Source organism: Pseudophryne corroboree, chromosome 11 (assembly GCF_028390025.1).
Source record: "Pseudophryne corroboree isolate aPseCor3 chromosome 11, aPseCor3.hap2, whole genome shotgun sequence".
NCBI lineage: Eukaryota > Metazoa > Chordata > Amphibia > Anura > Myobatrachidae > Pseudophryne > Pseudophryne corroboree.
The window spans coordinates 222,149,277-222,175,716 of NC_086454.1; the positions used below are offsets into that span (position 1 = coordinate 222,149,277).

Genomic DNA, 26,440 nt, shown 5'->3' on the forward strand with positions numbered 1-26,440 from the left:
GTGACGTGATCCCGGCAATAAAAAATGTGTTATACATTTCTGACTTTAACCCAAGCACCTCTAAAAATGGGTTTTAGGTTTGGGGAGAAAAAACAGGCAGTGTTTTGTTCCCCCATCAGATGAATAAATGAAGTGTGTGAAAGCGTGGGTTCCCCCGTTAAGAAACTGGTAATTTATAAAAAGTTACTGATGGCGTACCCTTTCCCGCCAGGTGGATAAGTTACGCTGGGAGATATCCCCTAGGGTGGATAAGGCGCTCACACGTTTGTCAAAAAAGGTGGCACTGCCGTCTTAGGATACGGCCACTTTAATAGGTACCTGTTGATAAAAAACAGGAGGCTATCCTGAAGTCTGTATTTACACACTCAGGTACTAGACTGAGACCTGCAGATAGTGCTGCTGCAGCGTGGTCGGTGACCCTGTCAAACAGGGATACTAGTTGGCAAACATAAAAACATATTAAAGACGTCGTCTTATATATGGGGGATGCACAGAGGGATATTTTGCCGGCTGGCATCCAAAATAAATGTAATGTCCATTCTGTCAGGAGGGTATTAGAGACCTGTCACTGGACAGGTGATGCTGACTTAAAAAGCGCATAGAGAGCCTTATAAGGGTGAGGAATTATTTGGGGATGGTCTCTGGGACCTCGTATCCACAGCAACTGCTGGGAAGAAATAATTTTACCTCAGGTTTCCTCACAGACAAAGGTACAGTCCTTTCGGCTTCAGAAAAGCAAGCGGGTCAAATGGCGCTTCCTTTCTGTACAGAGACAAGGGTAGAGGGAAAAAAGCTGCACCAGTCAGCCTGTTCCCAGAATCAAGATTCTTCCCCCGCCTCCTGTGAGGCCACACCATGACGCGGGTGCTCCACAGGTGTAGCCAGGTACGGTGGGGGACCGTCTCAAAAATTTCAGCAATTAGTGGGCTCGCTCACAGGTGGATCCCTGTTTCTTTCAAGTAGTATTTCAGGGGTACAAGCTGGAATTCGAGATGTCTCCCCCCAGCCGTTTCCTAAAATATGCCTTGCTGACAACTCCCTCAGGCAGGGAGGCTGTGCTAGAGGCAATTAATAAGCGGTATTCCCAGCAGGTAATACTCAAGGTGCCCCTACTTCAACAAGGACGGGGTTACTATTCCACACGGGTTGGGGTACCGAAACCGCATGGTTCGGTGTGACCCATTTTATATTTAAAATCCTTGAACACAAAAATTCAAGTTCAAGATGGAATCGCTCAGGGCGGTTATTCCAAGCCTGGACGAGGGGGATTACATGGTATCCTGGGACATCAAGGATGCTTACCTGCATGTCCCCATTTACCATCCTCGCCAGGAGTACCTCAGATTTGTGGTACAGGATTACCATTACCAAGTCCAGACACTGCCGTTTGGACTGTACATGGCACCGAGGGTGTTTTATCAAGGTAATGGCCGAAATGTTGATACTCCTTCAAAAAAAAGGGAGTTGTAATTATCCCGTACTTGGACAATCTCGTTATAAGGGCGAAGTCCAAGGAGCAGTTGGTAGTCGGGGTAGCACTATTTTGGAAAGTGCTACAACAGCATGGTTGGATTCTAAACAGTCCAAAGTCACAGCTGGTTCCTATGACACGTCTACTGTTCCTGGGGATGGTTCTGGACATAAACCAGAAATAGTGTTTCTCCCGGAGGAGAAAGCCAAGGAGTTGTCATCTCTAGTCAGAGACCTCCTGAAGCCAAAATAGGTAGCGGTGCATCTTTGCACGCGAGTCCTGGGAAAAATGGTAGCTTCCTACGAAGCAATCCCATTAGGCAGGTTCCATACAAGAACTTTTCAGAGGGACCTGTTGGACAAGTGGTCCGGATCGCATCTTCCGATGCATAGGCTGATAACCCTGTCTCCAAGGACCAGGGTATCTCTACTGTGGTGGCTGCAGAGTGCCCATCTTCAAGAGGGCCGCAGGTTCGGCATACAGGACTAGGTCCTAGTGACCATGGATTCCAGCCTTTGAGGCTGGGAGGCAGTCACACAGGGAAGAAATTTCCAGGGACTTTGGTCAAGTCAGGTTATTTCCCTACACATAAATATTCTGGACCTGAGGGCCATTTACAATGCCCTGAGGCCGGCAAGGCCTCTGCTTCAAAACCAGCCGGTACTGATCCAATCAGACAACATCACGGCAGTCGCCCATGTAAACCAACAGGGCGGCACAAGAAGCAGGATGGCGATGGCAGAAGCCACAAGGATTCTCCGATAGGCGGAAAATCATGTGTTAGCACTGTCAGCAGTGTTCATTCCCGGAGTGGACAACTGGGAAGCAGATCTTCTCAACAGACACGACCTCCACCCGGGAGAATGGGGACTTCCTCCAGAAGTCTTCCAATAGGATTGTACACCATTGGGAAAGGCCACAGGTGGACATGATGGCGTCCCGCCTCAACAAAAAGCTATAAAAGATATTGCACCGGGTCAAGGGACCCTCAGGCGATAGCTATGGACGCTCTGGTAACACCGTGGGTGTACCAGTCGGTTTATGTGTTCTCCCCTCTGCCTCTCATACCAAAGGTACTGAGAATAATAAGAAGGCGAGGAGTAAGAACGATACTCGTGGATGGCCAAGAAGAGCTTGGTACCCAGAACTTCAAGAATTTATATCGGAGGACCCATGGCCTCTGCCACTCAGACAGGACCTGCGGCAGCAGGGGCCCTGTCTGTTCCAAGACTTACCGCAGCTGCGTTTGTCGGCATGGCGGTTGAACGCCGGATCCTGAAGGAAAAGGGCATTCCGGAGGAAGTCATTCCTACGCTTACTAAAGCCAGGAAAGAGGTTACAGCAACTCATTATCACCGCATATGGCGAAAATATGTTGCATGGTGTGAGGTCGAAAGGGCCCCAACAGAGGAATTTCAACTAGGTCGTTTTCTGCATTTCCTGCAAGCAGGAGTGACTATGGGCCTTAAATTTGGTTCCATTAAGGTACAGATCTCGGCTCTGTCGATTTTCTTTCAAAAAGAACTAGCTTCAGTACCTGAAGTTCAGACATTTATAAAAGGAGTGCTGCAGAGTCCGCCCCCGTTTGTGCCTCCTGTGGCACCTTGGGATCTCAACGTGGTGTTGAGTTTCTTAAAATCACATTGGTTTGAACCACTAAAAACCGTGGATCTGAAATATCTCACGTGGAAGGTGGTTATGTTATTGGCCTTGGCTTCTGCCAGGCGAGTATCAAAGTTGGCGGCTTTGTCTTGTAAAAGCCCTTATTTGATTTTCCATATGGATAGGGCAGAATTGAGGACTCGTCCCCAGTTTCTCCCAAAGGTGGTGTCAGCGTTTCACCTGAACCAGCCTATTGTGGTGCCTAGGCTACTAGGGACTTGGAGGACTCCAAGTTGCTAGACGTTGTCAGGGCACTGAAAATATATGTTTCCAGAACGGCTAGAGTCAGAAAATCTGACTCGCTGTTTATCCTATATGCACCTAACAAGCTGGGTGCTCCTGCTTCTAAGCAGACTATTGCTCGTTGGATTTGTAGTACAATTCAGCTTGCACATACTGTGGCAGGCCTGCCACAGCCAAAATCTGTCAATGCCCATTCCACAAGGAAGGTGGGCTCATCTTGGGCGGCTGCCCGAGAGGTCTCGGCTTTACAACTTTGCCGAGCAGCTACTTGGTCAGGGGCAAACACGTTTGCAAAAATTCTACAAATTTGATACCCTGGCTGAGGAGGACCTGGAGTTCTCTCATTCAGTGCTGCAGAGTCATCCGCACTCTCCCGCCCGTTTGGGAGCTTTGGTATAATCCCCATGGTCCTTACGGAGTTCCCAGCATCCACTAGGACGTTAGAGAAAATAAGAATTTACTCACCGGTAATTCTATTTCTCGTAGTCCGTAGTGGATGCTGGGCGCCCATCCCAAGTGCGGTTTATCTGCAATACTTGTACATAGTTATGGTTAACTAAATCGGGTTATTGTTGAGCCATCTGTTGAGAGGCTCTATTGTTTCATACTGTTAACTGTGTTTCATATCACGAGTTGTACGGTGTGATTGGTGTGGCTGGTATGAGTCTTACCCGGGATTCAAAATCCTTCCTTATTGTGTACGCTCGTCCGGGCACAGTACCTAACTGAGGCTTGGAGGAGGGTCATAGTGGGAGGAGCCAGTGCACACCAGGTAGTCTAAGATCTTTCTAGAGTGCCCAGCCTCCTTCGGAGCCCGCTATTCCCCATGGTCCTTACGGAGTTCCCAGCATCCACTACGGACTACGAGAAATAGAATTACCGGTGAGTAAATTCTTATTTTATATATAAAAATATTATGAACTACATATGATTCCCCTGCAAACGGGATGCCGGTTGTCATGATCCCGACAGCGGAATCCAGAATGCTGGAAGCAGGGCGAAGACTAGAAAGCCCCTTTCCACAGGTTATATTCTTTTATGGGTGTCGTGGACACCCACAGAGGGAGAATAGCCTGTATTGCCGGTGTTAAATTGTCTGTCTTTATTCCGTTGTCTGTATTGTGGCTGGTGGGTTCCCGACTGGCGGTATTTTAGCCGCTTTCCTAATGTATATTATATTTCTCTTACGTTCTAGAGGATGCTGGGGTCCACATTAGTACCATGGGGTATATGGGGTAATTCTGGGTTGATCGCAGCAGGAACTTTGTTAGCAGGTGGGCAAAACCATGTGCACTGCAGGGGAGGCAGATATAACATGTGCAGAGAGAGTTAGGTTTGTTTGGGTTATTTTGTTTCTGTGCAGGGTAAATACTGGCTGCTTTATTTTTACACTGCAATTTAGATTGCAGATTGAACACACCACATCCAAATCTAACACTCTCTGCACATGTTATATCTGCCTCCCCTGCAGTGCACATGGTTTTTCCCAACTGCTAACAAAGTTCCTGCTGCGATCAACTCAGAATTACCACCATAGACGGGTCCCTTGGGAGCCATGGGCACTTTAAGAGTTTAATAGTGTGGGCTGGCTCCTCCATCTTTGCCCCTCGTACCAGACTCAGTTTAGAAAATGTGCCCGGTGGAGCCAGTCACAGCTAGGGGAGCTCCTCAGGGCTTTTCTAGTTTGTTTTTTTAAGATGTTAGGTACAGGGAGGCTGCTGGCAACAGCCTCCCTGCCTTATGGGACTTTGGGGGCGGGGGGGGGGGGGGGAGGCTGCGGGGGGGAGTAGGATCCAACCCTTTGAGGTTAATGGCCCCTATCTCCACTGACAGGACACTGAGCTCCTGAGGGTGTCGATCGCAAGCCCCCGAGGCGACCGTTCGCTCCCGCATCACTGCCGCCACCCCCTAACAGAGCCAGAAGACGCTCCGGTGCCCCGACAAGCAGGGAGCCGGTGAGAATGGCTGCATTGGGGTGGGAGCGCAGCGCTGATGCTGCGCTCCGGAGAGCTCAGAGGTACAAGTGTGCGGCGCTGGGAGGGGCGCCCTAGGCCAGCGCAATACCCTAATCACTGGTCATTTATGTTAACAGAGGCTAAATCCCCCTTTTAACCGCTCAGAACCTCCGGCATGTATTCTCCAAGTGCGGGAAGACACGCCATTAATGGGGCGGGGCTTCTCCTCAGTGCTGTTCCAGCACTCACCAGCGCCATTTTCTCTCTGCAGATCACACAGCCAGACGTTGACAGGGAGCGCTGACCCTCCACATACCTTCAGCTATCCTGTGCGGTACCAAGGGGTTATAGAAGGGGAGGGAGAGTTGTTTAACTGCATTTAACTATTTGGTTACAGTTAATATAGTCCGCACCAGGCATTTCTCATATAACTGCCTAGTGGGGTGCTGTGTGTGCTGGCTCCATATACTCTGTCTCTCTGAAATACTCTGTGGGGAATCTGTGTCTACATTTTCCGTGTGTGTGTGTGTGTGTGTGTGTGTGTGTGTGTGTGTGTGTGTGTGTGTGTGTGTCTATTTTCTCTTACGTCCTAGAGGATGCTGGGGTCCACATTAGTACCATGGGGTATAGATGTGTCCACCAGGAGCCATTGGCACTTTAAAAGTTTAATAGTGTTGGCTGGCTCCTCCCTCTATGCCCCTCCTACCAGACTCGGTTTAGAAAATGTGCCCGGAGGAGCCGGTCCCAGCTAAGGAAGCTTTTCTAGTAAAGTGTATTTTTAGAGTTTATTTTTTTTACAGGAGGCTGTTGGCAACAACCTGCCTGCAGCGAGGGACTAAGGGAGGGAGTAGTGTCTGCCCTGCGGGGTCTGAGCCACTGTCTCCGCTGACTGGACACTTAGCTCCAGAGGGGTCGGATCGTTCTCCGCCCCAGCAGCATGCCGCCAACCCCTTACAGAGCTGAAGATTGGTGAGTGAGACACCGACCCCCCTAGCATGCGGGGGGCTGGTGTGAAATGGCGGCAATGGGTGGGAGCGCAGTATTAACTGCGCTCCTGGGAGGTTCAGAGGCACATGGTGCGGCGCTGTGAGGGGCGCTCTGGGCCAGCGCTTACCCCCACACTGGTCCAGAAGTCTGTCGGGGTCCGCGGATCTCAGCCAGCACATTTTACCTCAGGCCAGTATAATCCTTGAAGAGCAGGAAGACAGTGCCATTAAGGGGGCGGAGCTTCTCCTCATAGCGGACCCAGCAGCGTTTCAGCCCCATTTTCCTGCCTGCACAGCGCTGAGAGGAAGAACGGGTCCCTCCACAGCAACTCCAGCTATCTGTACCAAGGGGTTGTAGACAGGAGGGGAGGCTGTAAAACGACTGTGTTTCCTATTAAGGTGCACAGTCAGCGCTGACGAGGGGTCTCCCTTTACTAAAAGCGCTGTGTGTGGGTTGGCTCCAATCTCTGTGTCTCTCTTGCCATTCTTCGGGGGGAAACTGTCTGCCACCTGTGTGTGTGTGTGTGTGTGTGGTGTGTTTGGTGGTCTCCTTTAGCTATGTCCAGGGATACTGTCATATGCCGCATAGGATTTATCCTCCCAGGATGAGCCCATTCCATGTAATCAGGATAGCACTGGTTTAGCACAGATACCTGCAAGGGAAATAGAGTGGTTTTCCTCTATCAAAGCTTGGATTTCTCAGATTTCTAACAGGGTTGCAAGTAATGAATCTGCAACCCAGGTATTACAGAGCTCTATGGCAGTATGTCCGGTTTCTGGTACCTCAGGACGCCCTGCTATGTACCCCCACAAATCTGCGCTTGTGCATGTCACACAAGACGACACGGATACCGATTCTGACACCACCGATGGTGATGGGGATGTGTTGCGGAGGTCCGCATCTCTTGCAAAGGGGGTGCAATTGTTGATAGAGGCTATCAGGTATGTGTTAAATGTTAATGATACCACACCTGAGCAGGTTGAAGAGGCTTTTTTCACTGAAAATAAAAAAGCCTCGCTAACCTTCCCTGCGTCAAAGGAATTGAATGCTATATTTGAAAAGGCATGGGTAAACCCTGAGAAAAAATTTCAGGTCCCTAAAATGGTTCTGGTGGCGCTTCCTTTCCCTGAGGAGGATAGGAAAAAATGGGAAAACCCGCCGATTGTTGACGCATCTGTGTCCAGACTCTCAAACAAGGTGGTTTTGCCTGTTCGGGGATCTACCGCCTTAAAGGAGCCGGCTGATAGAAAAAGTTATAACACGCTTAAATCAATGTTCACTACTTCAGGGACCATATTAAGTCCCACTATTGCTACTGCATGGATTGCAAAGGCTATAGTAAAGTGGTCGGCTACCTAACTTTGAGGATTTGGATACGATGGAAAGGGATGACGTTGCATTATATTTACGCAACATACATGATTCAGCAGGTTTTATGGTAGAATCCATGAAAGACCTGGGTTCCATGGCTGCGGGAATATCTTCCATGTCTGTTTCAGCTCGTCTGGGACTGTGGCTGCGCCAGTGGTCGGCTGACGCGGAATCCAGAAAAAGTGTAGAGGCCCTACCCTATACAGGTCAGCCTCTCTTTGGGGAAGCTTTAGATGCGTGGATATCCACGGCAACAGCGGGTAAATCTCTGTTTCTTCCCTCAGCAGCACCTGCTCCGAAGAAGTCCTTCTCTTTACTTGCAACGCAGTCCTTTCGGCCTTACAGGCCTAGAAAGGCCAGAGCGTCCAGTACCTTCTTTAGGGGAGGTCGAGTTAAGTCCAAGTAACCTGCAGCTGCAGGTTCCCAGGAACAAATGCCTGCTTCAGGTACACCAAAGTCCTCCGCATGACGGTGGACTGCGCGGCCTGGAGATGGGGCCAGTGGGAGCCAGACTCAGACACTTCAGTCATGTCTGGGTATCGTCCGGCCTGGATCCCTGGGTGATAGATATTGTATCCCAGGGATACAAGCTGGCGTTTCAAAGTCCCTCCTCATCGCTTTTTCAAATCAGGCTTGCCGACTCTGTTGGCTGACAGCACTGTACTACAAGACGCTGTCCAAAAACTGGTGGAGGCACAGGTCATTTTACCTGTACCACCTCACATGCAGAACAAAGGTTATTATTCGAACCTTTTCGTGGTACCGAAACCGGATGGTTCGCTCAGGTCTATTCTAAACCTAAAATCATTGAACCCCTTTCTAAAGGAATTCAAGTTCAAGATGGAGTCTCACAGGGCGGTGATATAAGGTCTGGAAGAGGGGGAATTCCTGGTATCCCTGGATATCAAGGATGCATACCTCCACATTCCGATATGGCTGCCGCATCAGGCTTATCTCCGTTTCGCATTGCTGGACTGTAATTTCCAGTTCCAGGCCTTTCCACAGCACCAAGGGTGTTTACCAAGGTAATGGCAGAAATGATAATTCTCCTCTGCAAACAGGGTGTGAACATCATTCCATATCTGGACGATCTGCTGATAAAAGCAGGTTCGGGATTTAGGACTGGGTCCTTCTAACCACGGATGCGAGCCTTCGGGGCTGGGGAGCAGTGACTCAAGGACGGTGGTCAAGCCTGGAAGCCGGCTTGCCCATCAACATACTGGAACTAAGAGCCTTCTACAACTGGGTTCTTCAAGCGGCTCCTCTTCTAAGAAATCGGGCCATTCAAGTGCAGTCGGATAACGTAACAACAGTGGCTTACATAAACCGATGGAACAAAGAGCAGATCGGCAATGTCAGGGGTGACAAGAATACTCCTCTGGACAGAAAAGCACGCATTGGCTCTGTCAGCCATCTTCATTCCGGGAGTAGACAAGTGGGATGCAGACTTCCTCAGCAGACACTATCTCCATCCAGGTGAGTGGGGTCTCCATCCGGAGCTGTTCACGGAAATAACAGACATTTGTGGTTTGCCCCAAATGGACAGGATGGCCTCTCGTCTCAACAAGAAGCTTCGGCGTTATTGTTCCAGGTCGAGGGACCCACAAGCAGTGGTAGTGGACGCCCTGGTGTCTCCGTGGGTGTTCCGGTCAGTGTACATGTTTCCACCACTGCCACTCATCCCAAGAATCCTAAAGCTCATAAGGAGAACAAGAGTTCAAGCGATTCTCATTGCCCCAGACTGGCCAAGAAGGGCTTGGTACGCGGACCTTCTGAATCTACTGCAAGAAGAGCCGAGGCCTCTTCCTCCTCGGGAGGACCTGCTGCAGCAGGGGCCGTACGCCTATCAAGACTTACCACGGCTACGTTTGATGGCATGGAAGTTGAGCGCCTGATACTTGCTCAGAAGGGTATTCCGAAGGAGGTTATTCCTACCCTGATACAGGCTGAGAAAGGGGTAACGTCTAAACAGTACCATTGTATTTGGAAGAAATATGTCTCTTGGTGTGAATCCAAGAAGTTTCCTATGGTGGAGTTTCAACTGGGACGTTTCCTCCTATTCCTGCAAGCAGGAGTGGATATGGGCCTGAGATTGGGTTCTGTAAAGGTCCAGATTTCGGCCCTATCCATTTTTTTTCAGAAACAATTGACTGCCCTCCCTGAGGTTTAGACCTTTTTGAAGGGAGTTCTACATATCCATCCTCCCTTTGTACGACCTACGGCTCCCTGAGACTTTAACGTGGTGTTGCAGTTCCTCCAGTCGGATTGGTTTGAGCCCCTACAGAAGGTAGAGGTCTAGTTTCTTACATGGAAGGCAGTCACATTGTTGGCCTTAGCTTCTGCTAGACGTGTGTCCGAGCTGGCGGCTTTAGCCTGTAAAAGCCCGTACTTGATCTTCCACGAAGATAGAGCTGAGCTTCGGACATGTCAGCAGTTTCTTCCGAAAGTTGTGTCTGCATTTCATATCAACCAACCTATTGTGGTGCCAGTGGCTACTGACTCCTCAATTACATCAAAGTCCTTGGATGTCGTAAGGGCTCTGAAGATATATGTGAAGAGAACTTCTCGTCACAGAAAGTCGGACTCTCTGTTTGTCCTTTATGATCCCAAGAAAATTGGGTGTCCTGCTTCTAAGCAGACGATCTCTCGCTGGATCAGGTTCACTATCCAGCACGCTTATTCTACGGCAGGACTGCCGTGTCCAAAATCTGCTAAGGCCCACTCTACTCGTAAGGTGGGGTCTTCCTGGGCGGCTACACGGGGTGTCTCGGCAGTGCAACTTTGCCGAGCTGCAACTTGGTTAGGGTCGAACATGTTTGCAAAGTTTTACAAGTTCAATACTTTTGCCTCTGATGATCTGAAGTTCAGTCAATCAGTTCTGCAGGAGCCTCCGCGCTCTCCCTCCCGTTCTGGGAGCTTTGGTACATCCCCATGGTACTAATGTGGACCCCAGCATCCTTTAGGACGTAATAGAAAATAGGATTTTGGTTACATTTTGGTAAACCTTTTCTCGTAGTCCGCAGAGGATGCTGGGCGCCTGCCCAGCGCTTCTTTTTCCTGCAAATGTTATTTGGTTTAGTACCACTTTGTTTTAGTTGTTTACTGCATTGTTACTTGGTAAGTAATGCTTCAGCGGTTGCTGAATGTTCAAGCCACGTTAGCTTGGCGTGCCTGGTATGTGTAAGCTGGTACGAATCTCACCACTATCTGTGTATAATCCTTCTCTCGAAGATGTCCGTCTCCTCGGGCACATTTTCTAAACTGAGTCTGGTAGGAGGGGCATAGAGGGAGGAGCCAGCCCACACACGCAAACTCTTAAAGTGCTAATGGCTCCTGGTGAACCCGTCTATACCCCATGGTGCTAATGTGGACCCAGCATCCTCTAGGGACTATGAGAAAAGGATTTACCGGTAGGTAACCAAAATCCTATTATCTCACATTACCATGTCCAGGGACTCTGTGTCCTGTGCTGCAGAGTTTATCTCTTCTCCAGAGGAGTCTATTCCATGTACTCAGGAATGCAATATACTGTCTCAGCCTTCTGAATCCAAGCTTCCTTGGGTGTCTTCTATAAAGGGAATGATATCCCAGATTTCATCTAGGATAGCTCATAATGAGACTGAAACACAGGTTTTCAGAAAATCGGTAGAGGTTTTGTCATATTCTGCTCCCGCTGTCTCGTCAAAATCCCTTGGTACTGTATATGCCCTAAGAAGTGTGCACTTGCCCAAATCATGCAGGTCGACACAGATACCGACTCTGATACGGGGGACGGTGATGAGGATATACTAGGGGGGGGGGGGGAGTCATCCTTTGCTAAAGGGGTGCAGCTCATGATTGAGGCTATTGGAGATGTTTTACACATTTCTGACAAGGTGCCTGAGCAGGTTGGGGAGGCTTACTTTACGGACAATAAGAAGGCCTCCTTTACCTTTCCTGCGTCTAAGGAATTAAACGCATTATTTGAAAAATCATGGAAGAACCCAGAGAAAAAATTCCAAATACCGAAGTGGGTTCTAGTTGCGTCTCCCTTCCCTGACGAGGTTAGAAAAAAGTAGGAAAACCCCCCTATAGTAGATGCTTCTGTGTCTAGATTGTCTAAAAAGGTGGTTTTACCAGTCCCTGGGTCTACTGCTTTGAAAGAACCGGCAGACCGCAAGATTTAGACTACACTCAAATCAATATATACAGCTTCAGGTGTGGCGTTAAGGCCCACTATTGCCTGTGCATGGGCTGTGCATGTGCATGGGCATTGCCTGTGCATGGGCATTGACTGTAGGGCAATTTAAACATGCTTGGGACAGGCATATGAATATCCTTACAAAGAATTAAGGTTAAAAAAGGGTTGAGATTGCCTAAAGGATAAAATAAAAAAGGGGCAGACTAGATGGGCCAAGTGGTTCTTATCTGCCGTCAAATTCTATGTTTCTATGTTTCATGGATTTCTAAGGGTGGTCAAGCACATTGCTTGAAGAATTAGATACTATGGACAGGAGTGACATTGATGTATTTTTAAGTCACATACAGGATTCTGCATGTTTCATGGTGGAAGCCATGAAGGACCTGAATGAGAGGACGTCTTCCATGGCCGTCTCGGCACGCAGGGGATTATGGCTGTGCCAATGGTCTGCAGATGCGGAATCCAAGAGGAGTATGGAGAACCTACCTTTCACAGGTCAGGCTCTGTTTGGGGAGGCATTGGATGCGTGAATTTCCACAACAACTACGGGTAAGTAAACCTTTCGTCCATCAGCCAATCCGCCGACAAGAAAATCCTTTCCTACGTCTACGATGCAGTCCTTTTGGACCGCAAACGCTAAAAAGTCCAAAGCCCTTTCCACTTGCTTCAGAGGTGGTCAGGCAAAATCCAGATAGCCTGCGCCAACAGGTTTCCAGGAACAGAAACGTGCCTCTGCTTCCTCAAAATCCTCAGCATGACTGTGGATCTCCCGGCCTGATGATCGGGCAGGTGGGAGCACGTCTAAGAAATTTCAGCCATGTCTGGGCATCCTCAGGCCTCGATCCCTGGGTACAGGATCTTGTTACCCAGTGGTACTGACTGGAGTTTCAAGAACTCCCACCTCCCAGATTCTTTAAATCAGGCTTGCCAGCTTTGCTGACAAAGTGCTATTCTACCGGAAGCCATTCAAAACTTGCTAAGGTCAAATGTCATTGTTCCAGTTCCACTGCTACAGGATTCATGGATGGATTCTGAACCTTCCAAATTCACATTTGGAGCTAAGGAGACTGTACTTACTGGGGATGATCCTCGACACGTGAGGAGAAAGCGTTGGTGATCCAAGCAATGGTCCGGGATGTCCTGAAGCCAGCCCGGGTGTAGGTTCATCAGTGCATTCGCCTTCTGGGGAAGATGGTGGCCTCTTACGAGGCACTACAGTATGGAAGATTTCCCGCACAACCCTACCAACTGGATCTCCTGGACAAATGGTCGGGATCTCATCTTCACATGCACCAGAGGATACGTCTGTTGCCGAAAACCAGAATATCGCTCCTCTGGTGGCTGCAAACTTCTCACCTACTGGAGGGCCGCAGGTTTGGGATTCAAATTGGATCCTTCTAACCACGGATGCAAGTCTCAGAGGTTGGGGAGAAGTCACCAAAGGGGAAAACTTCCAAGGAAGGTGGTCCAGTTAGGAGTCTCTCCTTCCGATAAACATTCTGGAACTAAGGGCCGTGTACAACGGTTTTCTACAAGCGGCACATCTTCTCAAAGATCTAGCCATTCAGGTTCAGTCGGACAATGTAACGACGGTGGCCTACATAAACCGACAGGGCTGAACGAAGAGCAGAGCTGCAATTTCAGAGGTAACCAGAATCATCGTCTGGGCAGTAAAGCACACGGTGGCACGGTCAGCAATCTTCATTCCAGGAGTGGACAACTGGGAAGCGGACTTCCCCATCAGACACGATCTTCATCCGGGAGAGTGGGGCCTCCACCCAGAGGTGTTCGCAGAGATGGCAAGCCTGTAGGCCGTACCTCAAATAGACATGATGGCCTCCCACCTCAACAAGAAGCTTCAAGGGATCCACAGGCAGTGGCGGTGGACGCCCTGGTAACTGTGGGTGTTCAAGTCAGTGTATGTGTTCCCTCCACTTCCACTCATCCCAAGGATTCTCAAACTAATCAAAGGACAAGAGTTCAGGTGATCCTCATTGCTCCGGACTGGCCAAGAAGGGCTTGGTATGCAGATTTTCTGAAGTTACAGCTGGAAGATCCGGGGCCTCTTCCTCTTCGCGGGGACCTTCTGCAACAGGGGCCGTTCGCTTATCAAGACTTACCACGGCTACGTTTGACGGCATGGAGGTTGAATGCCAGATCTTAGCTCGGAAGGGCATTCCAAACAAGGTTATTCCTACCCTGATACAGGCTAGGAAAGGAGTAACGTCAAAACATTACCATCGTAATTTGGAAAAAGTATGTGTCTTTGTGTGAATCCAAGACGTTTCCTACGTTGGAGTTTCAACTTGGGCGGTTTCTACTCTTGCGGCAAGCAGGTGTGGATATGGGGGTGGTATTCATGTGACCGCCGGTCAGCTGACAGACAGTCACATGACCTCCTCCATGAGCCCGACGGCTCACTATCCCGATGGTCGGCATGCCGACCAACAGGGACTATTTCCACTCGTGGGTGTCCACGACACCCATAGAGTGGGAATTGAACCCGTGGCGACCGCAGGTCGCCACCGAGCCCGCAGCGAGCCCGCAAGGGGCTTGCTGCACTCGCCCCTCCCCGCCGGGATCCCGCCGTCGGTATGCTGCCGGGATCCCGCCGTCGGTAAGGTGACCGGCGGTCAGGAGACCGCCGGTCACCAGTACTACACCCGGATATGGGCCTACGCTTGGGCTCCATAAAAGTCCAAATTTCGTCCTGGTCTATTTTCTTCCAGAAGCAATTGGCTGCCCTCCCTGAGGTTCAGACTTTCTTGAAAGTGGTTCTGCACATCCAGCCTCCCTTTGTGCCTCCTACGGCACCTTGGGATCTTAACGTGGTGCTGCAGTTCCTGCAATCGGATCGGTTCGAACCTTTACAGTAGGTTCTGGTCAAGTTTCTTATTTGGAAGGCTATCACAATGTTGGCATTGGCATCTGCTAGACTTGTGTCAGAATTAGGGGCATTGTCCTCCAAGAGCCCTTACTTGATATTCCATGAAGATAGAGCTGAGCTCAGGACTCATCAGCAATTTCTTCCGATGGTTTTTTCGGCTTTTCAGATCAACCAACCTATTGTGGTGCCAGTGGCTACTGACTCCTTAATTCCCTCCAAGTCCCTGGATGTTGTGAGTGCTTTGAAGATTTATGTGAAGAGAACTTCTCGTCACAGAAAGTCGGACGCTCTGTATGTCCTTTATGGTCCCAACAAGGTTGGGTGTCCTGCTTCTAAGCAGACGATTTCTCGCTGGATCAGGTTTACTATCAAGCATGCTTATTCTACGGCAGGACTGCCGTGTCCAAAATCTGTTAAGGCCCACTCTACTCGTAAAGTGGGTTCTTCCTGGGCGGCTGCCCGGGATGTCTCGGCTTTACAAGTTTGCCGAGCAGTGATTTGGTAATGGTCGAACACGTTTGCTAAGTTCTACAAGTTTGATACTTTGGCCTCTCAGGACCTAAAGTTTGATCAATCGGTTCTGCAGGAACCTCCGCGCTCTCCCTCCCGTACTGGGAGCTTTGGTACATCCCCATGGTACTAATGTGGACCCCAGCATCCTCTAGGACGTAAGAGAAAATAGGATTTTTAATCCTACTGGTAAATCCTTTTCTCGTAGTCCGGACAGGATGCTGGCTGCCTTGTTACTTGGTTAAGTACGGTTGTTCAGCCGTTGCTGACTTGTTTCAAGCTGATTAGCTTGGTTTTCTGTTATGTGTGAGCTGGTGTGAATCTCACCACTATCTGTGTATTTCCTTCTCTCGAAGTATGTCCATCTCCTCGGGCACAGTTTCTAGACTGAGTCTGGTAGGAGGGGCATAGAGGGAGGAGCCAGCCCACACTATTAAACTCTTAAAGTGGCCATGGCTCCCAAGGGACCCGTCTGCACACCATGGTTACTAATGTGGACCCCAGCATCCTCTACGGACTATAAAAAAAAGGATTTACCGGTAGGTAATTAAAATCCTATTTATGATGCACAGATAGATAGATAGATATAGATATATATTATATTTTTATATATACAGGGTATATATATATATATATATATATATATATATATATATATATATATATATATATATATATATAATTTATTTTGTTCAGGTCATCTAGTACATTTGGGCGCATGCTGTCTGAGTTTAATACATATCAGCAAAGTCTAAAGACCACATGGTCTTCCTTGTTCACAAACAAAACAAAAGTAAAATGTGCTTAAACCTTTTCTGGCAAGTGCTCAATTCTCTGAGCCTCATGGTGATTTCAGTGTCTGAAGTGTGGGCACTGTAAATGTACAGTTCTGTGGTAGAGCTCATTATGTGTATAGTATATAGAGTCTATATACTATACACATAATGAGCTCTACCACAGAACTGTCATCAATGCCTCTAATAAAAATTGCCAATTGAGCTGTATCTGTAGCATCTGTACTTTCGTCTATCGCCATAGCATAAAATTTAAAATGAGCAGCTCTACTCTTCACAACTTTTTCGATGGATTTTCTTATATCTTCAATTCGCCTGGCTACAGTCTGGTGAGACAAACTGATTTTTGAAAAGTCCCCTTTTTTATCCGGACAAATTATATCAGCCACGGTTTCCATGCATTCCTTAATAAACTCACCATCGCAGTACGGTTTTGATTTTTTGGCTATCAGGTTTGCAACCACATAACTGGCTTTGACAATAGAATCTGATTGAATCAATACTTTTTTTAAATAATTTTGTTGAGATGATAGATTTTTTTTCAGTTCAGCGATTTTGTCTTTACGACACATTCCTTCATACACAGCAAATTTCTCAGCATGTCTTGTCATGTAATGCCTTTTCAAATTGTAGTCTTTGAAAACTGGCACTAATTCTTTGCAAATTAAGTAGATTGCCTTACTATTGGACTCAACAAAAAAGTATTCATCTGTCCACTTTTCTTGGAACACTCTTCCTTCATCTATAATTTTTCTTTTTTTGTGTTTGTTTTTATTTTTTGACATTTCAGAAGCCATGCTGGAATGTAAAAAAAAAAGGACTTTTAGAAAGCTTGGTTTAATAATCAATGTGATTACTATGTGCATTATGCTACAGATTTCCCTTTCAAATTAATGGGAAGTGGAATGCAATTGGATTTTGATGCAGAATTCCACAGCCAATTTTGTGTCAAAATCCGTTGTGTGAACCCAGCCTTAGTCTCCTGACTACCAGAAAGTGGCTTACCTGGAGTTAGGATGCTGGAATGAAGACTGTCTGCTTTAATGGATGCTGGTACGAGGACTGTCTGCCTTGATGGATGCTGGTATGAGGCCTGAAGTAATGGATGCCTGGAGGGAGAGAAGATCTTGGTTAAATATGGAGCTATGTGGGTGGAGAATGACAGGAGACTACCAGAAAGTGGCTTACCTGAGAGTTCGGATGCTGGGATGAGGATTGTCTGCCTTTATGGATGCTGCAGTGAGGACTGCCATTAAGGATGCTGCCTCTTGTGCGTAGATGTGTGCCTGGTATGATAATGTACAAGGTAAGACAGTAATGGGGTATAAGGGCCACAACATTGCAGAGGAGACAGAGGAGGAACAGGGCTGCGGACATTGTATACGGGGAATAATAAATCCTGCAGAGAGATGGCGGCCTACGCAGCAGTTAAAAGCCGCCATCAATCACGGCAAAAATGAGCTAATTTATTGCAGGTCGGAGCCCACCGGGTGTTTCATTAGGTCCCCGGTGGGCCAGTCCGACCCTGCAAAACAGTGGGGGAGCGCTGCGTGATAGTGATGGCCGCAGCGCAATACAGTTCAACCGGCTCACCTACACTCCGCACAGGCAGCAAGATGTGGCCTGTAGGAGCTTCTAAAATGGACGGGGGGCAGGTGAAGCTGGCTTGCTGGCGTCACTTTTGTGACGCGCTCACCCATACTTCGCACAGGCCGCAAGATGTGGCCTCTCGGAGCTAATATAATGGATTGGGCGGGTGAAGCGCGCTGGCGTCATCGTTGTGACGTACTCCGGCCGCAAGCGCCGGCAGTGTAACTTGAAACTTTAGAATTTCTTAAAAAATAAAAAATTGCACTGGGCCGCATTACTAGCCGACCTGGGCCGCATGCGGCCCGCGGGTTGGACAAGCCTGATATAGACAGTTCTAGAATAGAGCTAATTAAGTTCAGTACAGTATATACATTTCTGTAAAAGTAGTCATTGTACGAGATATATGCAGTTCTATTGTAGCACTCATTACGTACATTACAGTACAATATATTTACAGATCTGATAGAGCTCATTTAAGGACATATACTACAAGAAGCTTTGAGAGCACACAGCTTTAAAAGTGAGGACAAAGTACATAGGTTTGTCTGTACTTTTAAATTATGTTCCCTTTCATCCCCTGTATAGGAGCTTTTAGTGCTACCTTGCAAACATGCAGCTTATCCCATCGTGACCTTCACTGCTTCCTTTCTAGTCACTCAGCTTTGGTTTAGCTTACGCAGGCATTGGCTTTTGCTATGGAAACAGTAGGGAAACACACACAAGGACTGGCTCTGTTCCCTGGTATGCACTGTCTGCTGACAGTGTTGTTATAGTACTATATCAAAATCTAAGGTCAACTGTTTCATAGTCCTAATTTATTAGGACTGTTTCAATCCAACTTTTAATGAGACCTTAAAAATGCCAGGACTGAATGTATTTTTAAATTGTTCTTCTAGAGTTGGTGGTCACTGTTGGGATTGGCCTTGCAGTTTACAAGGTAGTATAATAAATACAATCTAAGTCTACGTGCTGTCAAACACCTGTAGTTAACAAATATTTTTGTTTTTTGGAGAATGGCACCAGTGTAGTTGTGTTTTAAGTAAATTTAAGCTATGTTTTTCCTGTACTTCTAATACAATTGCACATATACTGAAAAGCGAGTAGTATGAAAGTATACTGGTTTGCTAGTAACATGCCTGTTACCCGCTAGTCATATTAACACAACTAGTGTAGTGTAGACAGTAGTGCCATCAAATATTGTGATGTATATTTTATTTTGTACACATTAAACACAAAATTTGTAAACAATATTCAGTTTTTCCGTTGGAGAGTGTAACAAAAAGTTGATTGGGGCTACTAACTTGTGAACAAGCCACGTAAAGCTGCCCATGGGAGACGCAGCTGGTCCTGAGATCTACACCTGCAGCCTTAAGCATTTGCCCGTGTGATTTGTTGATAATCATAGTGAAGCAGACGCTTACCTGAAACTGCAGGTGCTTGAATTGAAAATGAAAAATGTTGGGGATAAGGACTATGGGGTATATGCAATTCCGGACGAATTGCGCCTTTTTTTCGTCCGTTTTAAAATTCGCCTGTACTCGACAGCCGCAGCCCTCCCGCCGGGACCATGAATTCACCATATGCAATACAAAACGGATTCGACACTCCCCTTGGCGAATAACGGACCAATCGGCGAGTAATGGGCGTCCTGAATTCGACTTCCCGCCGTTTGCAGCCCTTTATTAGGGCTTGTTTGCTGCGTGCTCAGCAGCCATTTTGTGAACCTGCAGAGAGGTGTGAGGAGGTGCAGAGCTAGCAAATTGGTTGTTTGCTGTGGTTTCGTTTGGACACCCAGCAGGCTTTAATCCAGGACAGACAGGAGGATACCTGTTACCCCGGAGGAGAGTCGTTTTTGGAGCTATTTCTAAATTTTTAGGTAAGTACCACATGTGTGTCTGGTGTTGCATGTATGCGTTTGTGTAGTGGGGGTTGCCATGAGGTGTACATGGGGTGTTTGGGGTATGTATATATATGTGTGCAGGTATGTGTATAGCTCCTGCTTGTATTGCTGCATTATTTTTGGGAGTTTTGTGTTTTGGGGTAGTTTTTCACGTTTTATTTTCTTTCTTAAAATTACTTTTTGGGTCATGCTTTTGCATTGGTGTACCTCCAGCATGTGCAGGGATGTTTTTTGTCTTGTTTGGGGTGATTTTAGTGTGTGTCGGTATCAATGTGGTCGACATGTCATGTCGTTTGTTTGCCAAACATGTTTTTCCCCTCCTATTTTAGCACTGGTGTACCTCCAGAATGTACAGGGATGCTTTTTGGCTAGTTTGGGGTGATTTGGAGCAAGTTTGTGTCAGCCATGCGGTCGACATGTCGTGTCGTTTGTTTGCCAAACATGTTTTTTCCCTCCTATTTTAGCACTGGTGTGCCTCCAGAATGTGCAGGGATGCTTTTTGGCTAGTTTGGGGTGACTTGGAGCAAGTTTGTTTCAGCAATGCGGTCGACATGTCATGTCGTTTGTTTGCCAAACATGTTTTTTCCCTTCTATTTTAGCACTGGTGTACCTCCAGAATGTGCAGGGATGTTTTTTGGCTAGTTTGGGGTGATTTGGAGCAAGTTTGTGTCAGCCATGCGGTCGTCATGTCGTTTGTTTGCCAAACATGTTTTTTCCCTCCTATTTTAGCACTGGTGTATCTCCACAATGTGCAGGGATGCTTTTTTGGCTAGTTTGGGGTGATTTGGAGCAAGTTTGTGTCAGCAATGCGGTCGACATGTCATGTCGTTTGTTTGCCAAACATGTTTTTCCCCTCCTATTTTAGCACTGGTGTACCTCCAGAATGTGCAGGGATGCTTTTTGGCTAGTTTGGGGTGACTTGGAGCAAGTTTGTGTCAGCAATGCGGTCGACATGTCATGTCGTTTGTTTGCCAAACATGTTTTATCCCTCCTATTTTAGCACTGGTGTACCTCCAGAATGTGCAGGGATGCTGTTTGGCTAGTTTGGGGTGACTGTGTCAGCCATTTTGTTTGTGTCAGCCGTTTTGTGTTAGCACTGGTTGACCAGTTTTGGCTTATTTTGCTTTTTTTTTCTTTTTTGTGTGCGTTTGGTCCTGCTTGAGAACTGGGGTCCCAGCAGCATGACGTGTGTTTGCATGTAATTATGTAATGTGTGTTAAATTTGTAAAAATATATATTTTTTTTTCTTTTTACAACAGATGTCCAGGGACAAGCGGGCCCGATCCCCCCCCCCCCTTGCATCCACCCCTCAGAAGAACTTTCCCTGCATAGCAACGAGGAGTGGGAGCCGACCCAGGAAGAGGATACGACCGACCAGGCATGCAGTGACCAGCCGCGGTCATCAAGGGACCAAATGGAGAAGTCAAAGAAAAAGAAAAAGCCTAGAAAGGTACTGACAACACCTGCAGACACAATAGCATCCAACTTGACACACCCTAGTTTGCGCACTGCCATGCACACCTACAGGTATCTTTGCGCACTGCCAGGGATACTGACACTCACAGGTACATACCGATCAAAGTAAATGCATGGTTTGTTTTTTTTAATCCCTAAAGGCAAGAAGCCAGCCAGAGGAGCAGTCGGGGGAGGAAGCCTCTGGTGAAGATGCAGGACCGAAGAAGCCGCGTGGACTCAGATACACTGAAGCGGAAAATTGTGCCCTAGTGGGTGGCGTCGACAGGTCCTACGACGTCCTGTATGGACCAAGGGCACAGTCCACAGCAGCTAAGACCAAGCGAAACATCTGGGATGCCATCGCGAGACAAGTCACTGCAGTATCTGGAAACCGCCGGAGCACCAGAAACTGCATGAAGCGGTACAGTGATTGCCGCAGACAGACCAAGAAGAAGATGGGGATTCAGCGCCGACATGAGACAGCTACGGGAGGTGGTCCGGCTCTCAATCTGAAGTGGCTACCCTGGGAGGAAGTTATTAAAAGGCGCATGAACCCTGCCATGGTCGAAGGAGTTCGCGGAGGTGTGGACTCTAGCCGTCCTGCTGGCTTTCCCGAGGAGGAAGAACCGCCCAGAAGCCGGCGGGAGACAAGCAGTCCAAAAGGAGGCCTGCTATGAGGCAGCTCATACATTCAGATGAGCTGTACTAAAAAAAAATGTTTTTGTATTTGCTAATGTGTTTTTTGTTTCTCACAGACACGCCTGCCCAGAGGACATCACCTGCGCGCAGGACATCGCCAGCGCGCGGACCATCACCTGCGCAGCAGGCATCGGCAGCAGCGCGCGGACCATCACCTGCGCAGCAAGCATCAGGAGCGCGCAGATCATCACCTGCGCGCCACACATCGTCATCGCGCAGTAAGTCACCTGCGCGCCAGACGACGTCAGCGCGCAGACCATCACCTGCGCGCCAGACACCGTCGGCGACCACACCACCAGATGGGCGTCAAACTACAGCTCCTGCGCTCAGGCTATCACCAGATAGTCATCTCTCCAGGAGCTCTGGGACTGTGACCGAAGCGCCTCAACAAGACACTACCCTTGTGGACCCATCACCCGAACTGTTTGAGTCTACAGGGTTAACTGATGAGACTTTTCTTGGGTTTGAAGACAGCCGTGCAGAAGTATCCAGCCGGACCCTTGAAAAGTCTCCAGAATTGAGGACAAGTGAAGCTCCTGGAGCAGCGGCACCACCGGATGGCGAAGGTTTGTATTTTTTTTTTGGGGGGGGGGGGGGGGGTACCATTTTTGTATAGTTTATTAACTTTCATTTTCTTTTGCAAACAGAGGTGCCACGGACCAGCAGCGGACTTGCGTCGGGGATTGGTTCATTCTTCAGGCCGGATCTCCTACAGGATTCGTCAGAGGATGACGAAGTGGAAGTGCAGCAGCCTGCTGTTTCTACATCCCTGTGTGAGTAAATATCGAATTGGGAGCCTTCAAACAAATGTATGATGAATGTGTATAATAAATTCTAATTTTCTTTTCAGCTGCACAAATGCAATTGGTGGCAGACGACCAGGAAGGGCAGGAACCCTCAAATGTTCAGAGGGTACACACCCTGGCAGCAGAGATGAATGTCAGCCAGGATAGTTTTCGGGTTGTCGTTGGAAGCAGACTGGACGCCATTGAGAGGACAGTGGATAAGATGGCAAACGGTCTGCTTGAAATGCAGAAGGCTCATGCCGACAGCGCAGCCGAAATTCAAAAGACCAGACGAGAAGATCACAGGGAGACTATGGACATCCTTCAAGTTCTGGCCACATCCATCAACCGGCTGGTGGAGAACACAACATGCCTGGCACACAGCACTAACAACATGTCGGAGAGCCAACGACACTCGGCAGCCAGCCAACAGATCATCGCAACCACACTGCAGATGATGTACGATAAACTCCCAGAACCAGCTCATCAACACGCTGGTGATCCACCACTTCCGCAATCACAAGCCACATGGACGCCTCCTTCCCTTCCTTCACCACCATCCTGGTATAGACGGTCACAGCTGTACCAAGGATATACAGGGATGAACCCCACCCACCAGATGCCTCCACCACCAACACCGGCCACAACATCTACACCCGCACGGGCACCGAGGCCAAGTCAACCCACTACCCAGCCGCCCAGGACATCGACGCCCCATCAGGAGGAAGACGAGGATCCGGACAGACATCCACCATGAGCCCGGTCGTATTGTTTTATTTACTGTTATGTTTTTCATGTATCCCTTTCTCTCCCTCCCATTGGTTTTTTTTTTTTCTTACTATTGTTTTATACGTGTTGGGCTCCCCCACCCGTGACCGGGTACTACCAAGTAGCTTTATGTCTAGGCATACATGCGCGGGCATGTATGCGGGCGCGTGTGGTAACGGATGAAAGCTCCTTGTGGCTACATGTATGATGGGCCAAAGAGCTATTCTGATACCACTTTTTTGCCCCAAAAAAACTTTTTGTATTGGTGTACAATAGGCTTTCACTGTTGTGTGAATTTACTATTCACTAGTGTTTGTTTTTGGCTTATTCATAGGATTGGGTGGAAAATTGAAGTGGACGGCATAAGTTCGTGTTGTGCGTACCAAGGTGAGTAGAGCCATGTTTCAATGTATATATTCAAGAAACTTTGGACCGCCTGCCTTTGTGGACTCACACAGCCCAGCAATGGGTCATGCTGGGCTGTGTGGTTCCACAAGTGCAGGCGTGTCAAAGTGCTGACCACTGACACCACTATTCCACTTTGGACCGCCTGCCTTTGTGGAACCACACAGCCCAGCAATGGGTCATGCTGGGCTGTGTGGTTCCACAAATGTTCTTGGGAAAGGAATGAACATGACATTAGTTTCTTTACTTAATATGCTTTTTTTTCCCCCACAGATATCTACACAAGAAAAGAATGCAAAGAAGAACAAACTACTTTTTTGTTTTATTACATTTCATTTTTTATTTAAAAAATAAAATACAATTTTTCTTCAATAAATTTTTAAAATGAGAAGTTTTCTGTGGTTAAATTATTAGTAAATACAATGTTAAATATGAGATGCAGTGGAATTGTGTTAGGTCGCCCATGGTACAGCAGGGGAACTGTTGTGTCCCTCTTCATCCATGAGGATTCAAGCCACTTGGGAAGGATACTCCGCAAGACCTGTGGAAGAGAATAGTATGAGGTTCCAGCTATTGGTAATAGTGTCACCCTGGTATGGAAAAGACGAGGTACAAGCAACACGACACAAGCAGGTTACAGTGGGCCCAAATGCAACCCCCCGGCATTTGCGTAACTACACATCCAAACATTCCTTGACGAGCATTGGTGTATCAGGGCATGATTGGATGTGCAGTTTTGCAAATGCCGGAGGGCTGCACTTTGGACATGCTGGGGTGACTTGGACAAGAGGGAGTTTTGGGCAATACATCTCACCTGAGGGGGGTTGTCAGCTACATGGCGGAGGTTCAGGTCCACATCACAAGTAGGTCGCCCATGGTACATCAGGAGAAATGTCGTGATTTTCACATCCACGCCACTTGGGAAGGATACTCCGCAAGACCTGTGGAAGAGAATAGTATGAGGTTCCAGCTATTGGTAATAGTGTCACCCTGGTATGGAAAAGACGAGGTACAAGCAACACGACACAAGCAGGTTACAGTGGGCCCAAATGCAACCCTCCGGCACTTGCGTAACTACACAGCCAAACATTCCCTGACACACAGTGTAAGCATCAGGGCATGATTGGATGTGCAGTTTTGAAAATGCCTGAGGGCTGCACTTTGGACATGCAGGGGTGACTTGGACAGGAGTGAGTTTTGGGCAATACATCTCACCTGAGGGGGGTTGTCTGCTACATGGCGGAGGGTCAGGTCCACATCACAAGTAGGTCGCCCATGGTAGAGTTGGATAAACGGGTCCAATATTTGCGGCAACCCAACAACAGGAGAAAACAGGGGGTAACAGGTCGTCAACAGGACGAAACTTTGAAAACAGGCCTGGGAAGGTGCGTCAACAGGACATAAAACTCTGAAATACATAAATATGTTTTTTTAGAATATTACAATCTCAGTTTACACGATAATACAAATGTTACAAGTATACTCACAGGCAACGGAAAAAAAGTTTTGGATCAATGTCCGTCGGGAATCATCTCCTTCGTCCATACCCACCGGTAGAGCAGAAGAACGGTTCCCGCGTCGGAAAGCACTGCAATGAAGAGTCACCGGCAAACAGTTTGCGACACATATGTTGTGTAAAATACAACATGCATTTACCATGCCGCAAACCTTTCCCGGTGAATACAAAAGAGCACCGCCGGAAGTGTCTAAACATCGAAACCGGCTTTTAAGGACACCGAAGGCACGTTCAATTATTTGCCTCGATGCTTTGTGCGTCTCTTGGTAACGTTTTTCTGCTCTACCAACAGGATTAGACAATGGGGTCAAGAGCCACGATTTGTTGGGATAACCCGCATCGCCTATAGAAAAGAAAAAAAATGGTAGGTAATCTAAAAAAATTTTTAAAAAATAATAAAAAAATAAAAACAATTAAAATAAATACCTAACAGCCAGCCACCCGGCATGTTTCCTGTTTCGAACTTCTCAAACAGCGATGACTGACTTAGGATGAAGGAGTCGTGAGACGATCCAGGAAATCCCACAAAAATATTCAAAAATTTCATGTTGACATCACAGACCGCCTGTACATTCATGGAATGGAAATGTTTTCGGTTCCGAAAACATTCTTCCGAATTCTGTGGCGGTCTGATCTGCACGTGGGTACAGTCAATCGCACCCAGAACATTGGGAAATTTGTATTTGGTAAAAAAGCCTAATTTGATCTCACCGACATTCGCTGTCCGTCTCTGGAAATGTGATGAACTGGATCGTCAATTTGCGGAAAGCCCTAATGACCTGGGTTATACAGCGCGACAGTGTCGACTGTGAAAAACCGCATGTTTGAGACAGTGTAGGCTGGAATGTGCCTGACGCCAAAAAATGTAACGTAGCCAGCAGTTTCTGGAAACCGCTGACTGCGCAATTGGTCCGTGCCCGAGGTTCCAGGTCGGCCTCCAACAGAGCATACAGCAAATATATGTCGCGAGTCGATAAGCGATAATTTTGAATCACCTCGAACTCGCTGAGATCCTCCAGTTCACGCCTAGTGCGATACTGGCGTGAACGTGGAAATGAAACCCGCAATACTGGCTCACCCAATGCAGACATTTGCTGACCTTGATCCTGATGTCCACCAACCCTTTCTTCCTCCATGCTTGCAGCCAGCATGAACATCACAATCTGGTCAGAAAAAGGCTCCATTATTGTAGTCAGTACAAAAATAGGATAAATGTGTTTTAAAACGCAGGGATTGTCCTAAAAAAACGATTCCACAACAGA

At 47.8% G+C, this 26,440-nt stretch overlaps 2 protein-coding genes across 2 annotated transcripts in view; both read left to right on the forward strand.

Annotated features, from left to right (window-relative positions):
* NFATC3 (nuclear factor of activated T cells 3) overlaps positions 1-26,440 on the forward strand; it is a 664,419-nt gene that overhangs the window by 372,989 nt on the left and 264,990 nt on the right. The window lies entirely within an intron of this gene.
* LOC134970119 (uncharacterized) lies at positions 21,103-23,638 on the forward strand. The gene is made up of 3 exons (XM_063946177.1): positions 21,103-22,270; positions 22,352-22,477; positions 22,555-23,638. The coding sequence occupies exons 1-3, from the start codon at positions 21,721-21,723 to the stop codon at positions 23,244-23,246; spliced, it is 1,368 nt and encodes a 455-aa protein (XP_063802247.1). The 5' UTR covers positions 21,103-21,720; the 3' UTR covers positions 23,247-23,638.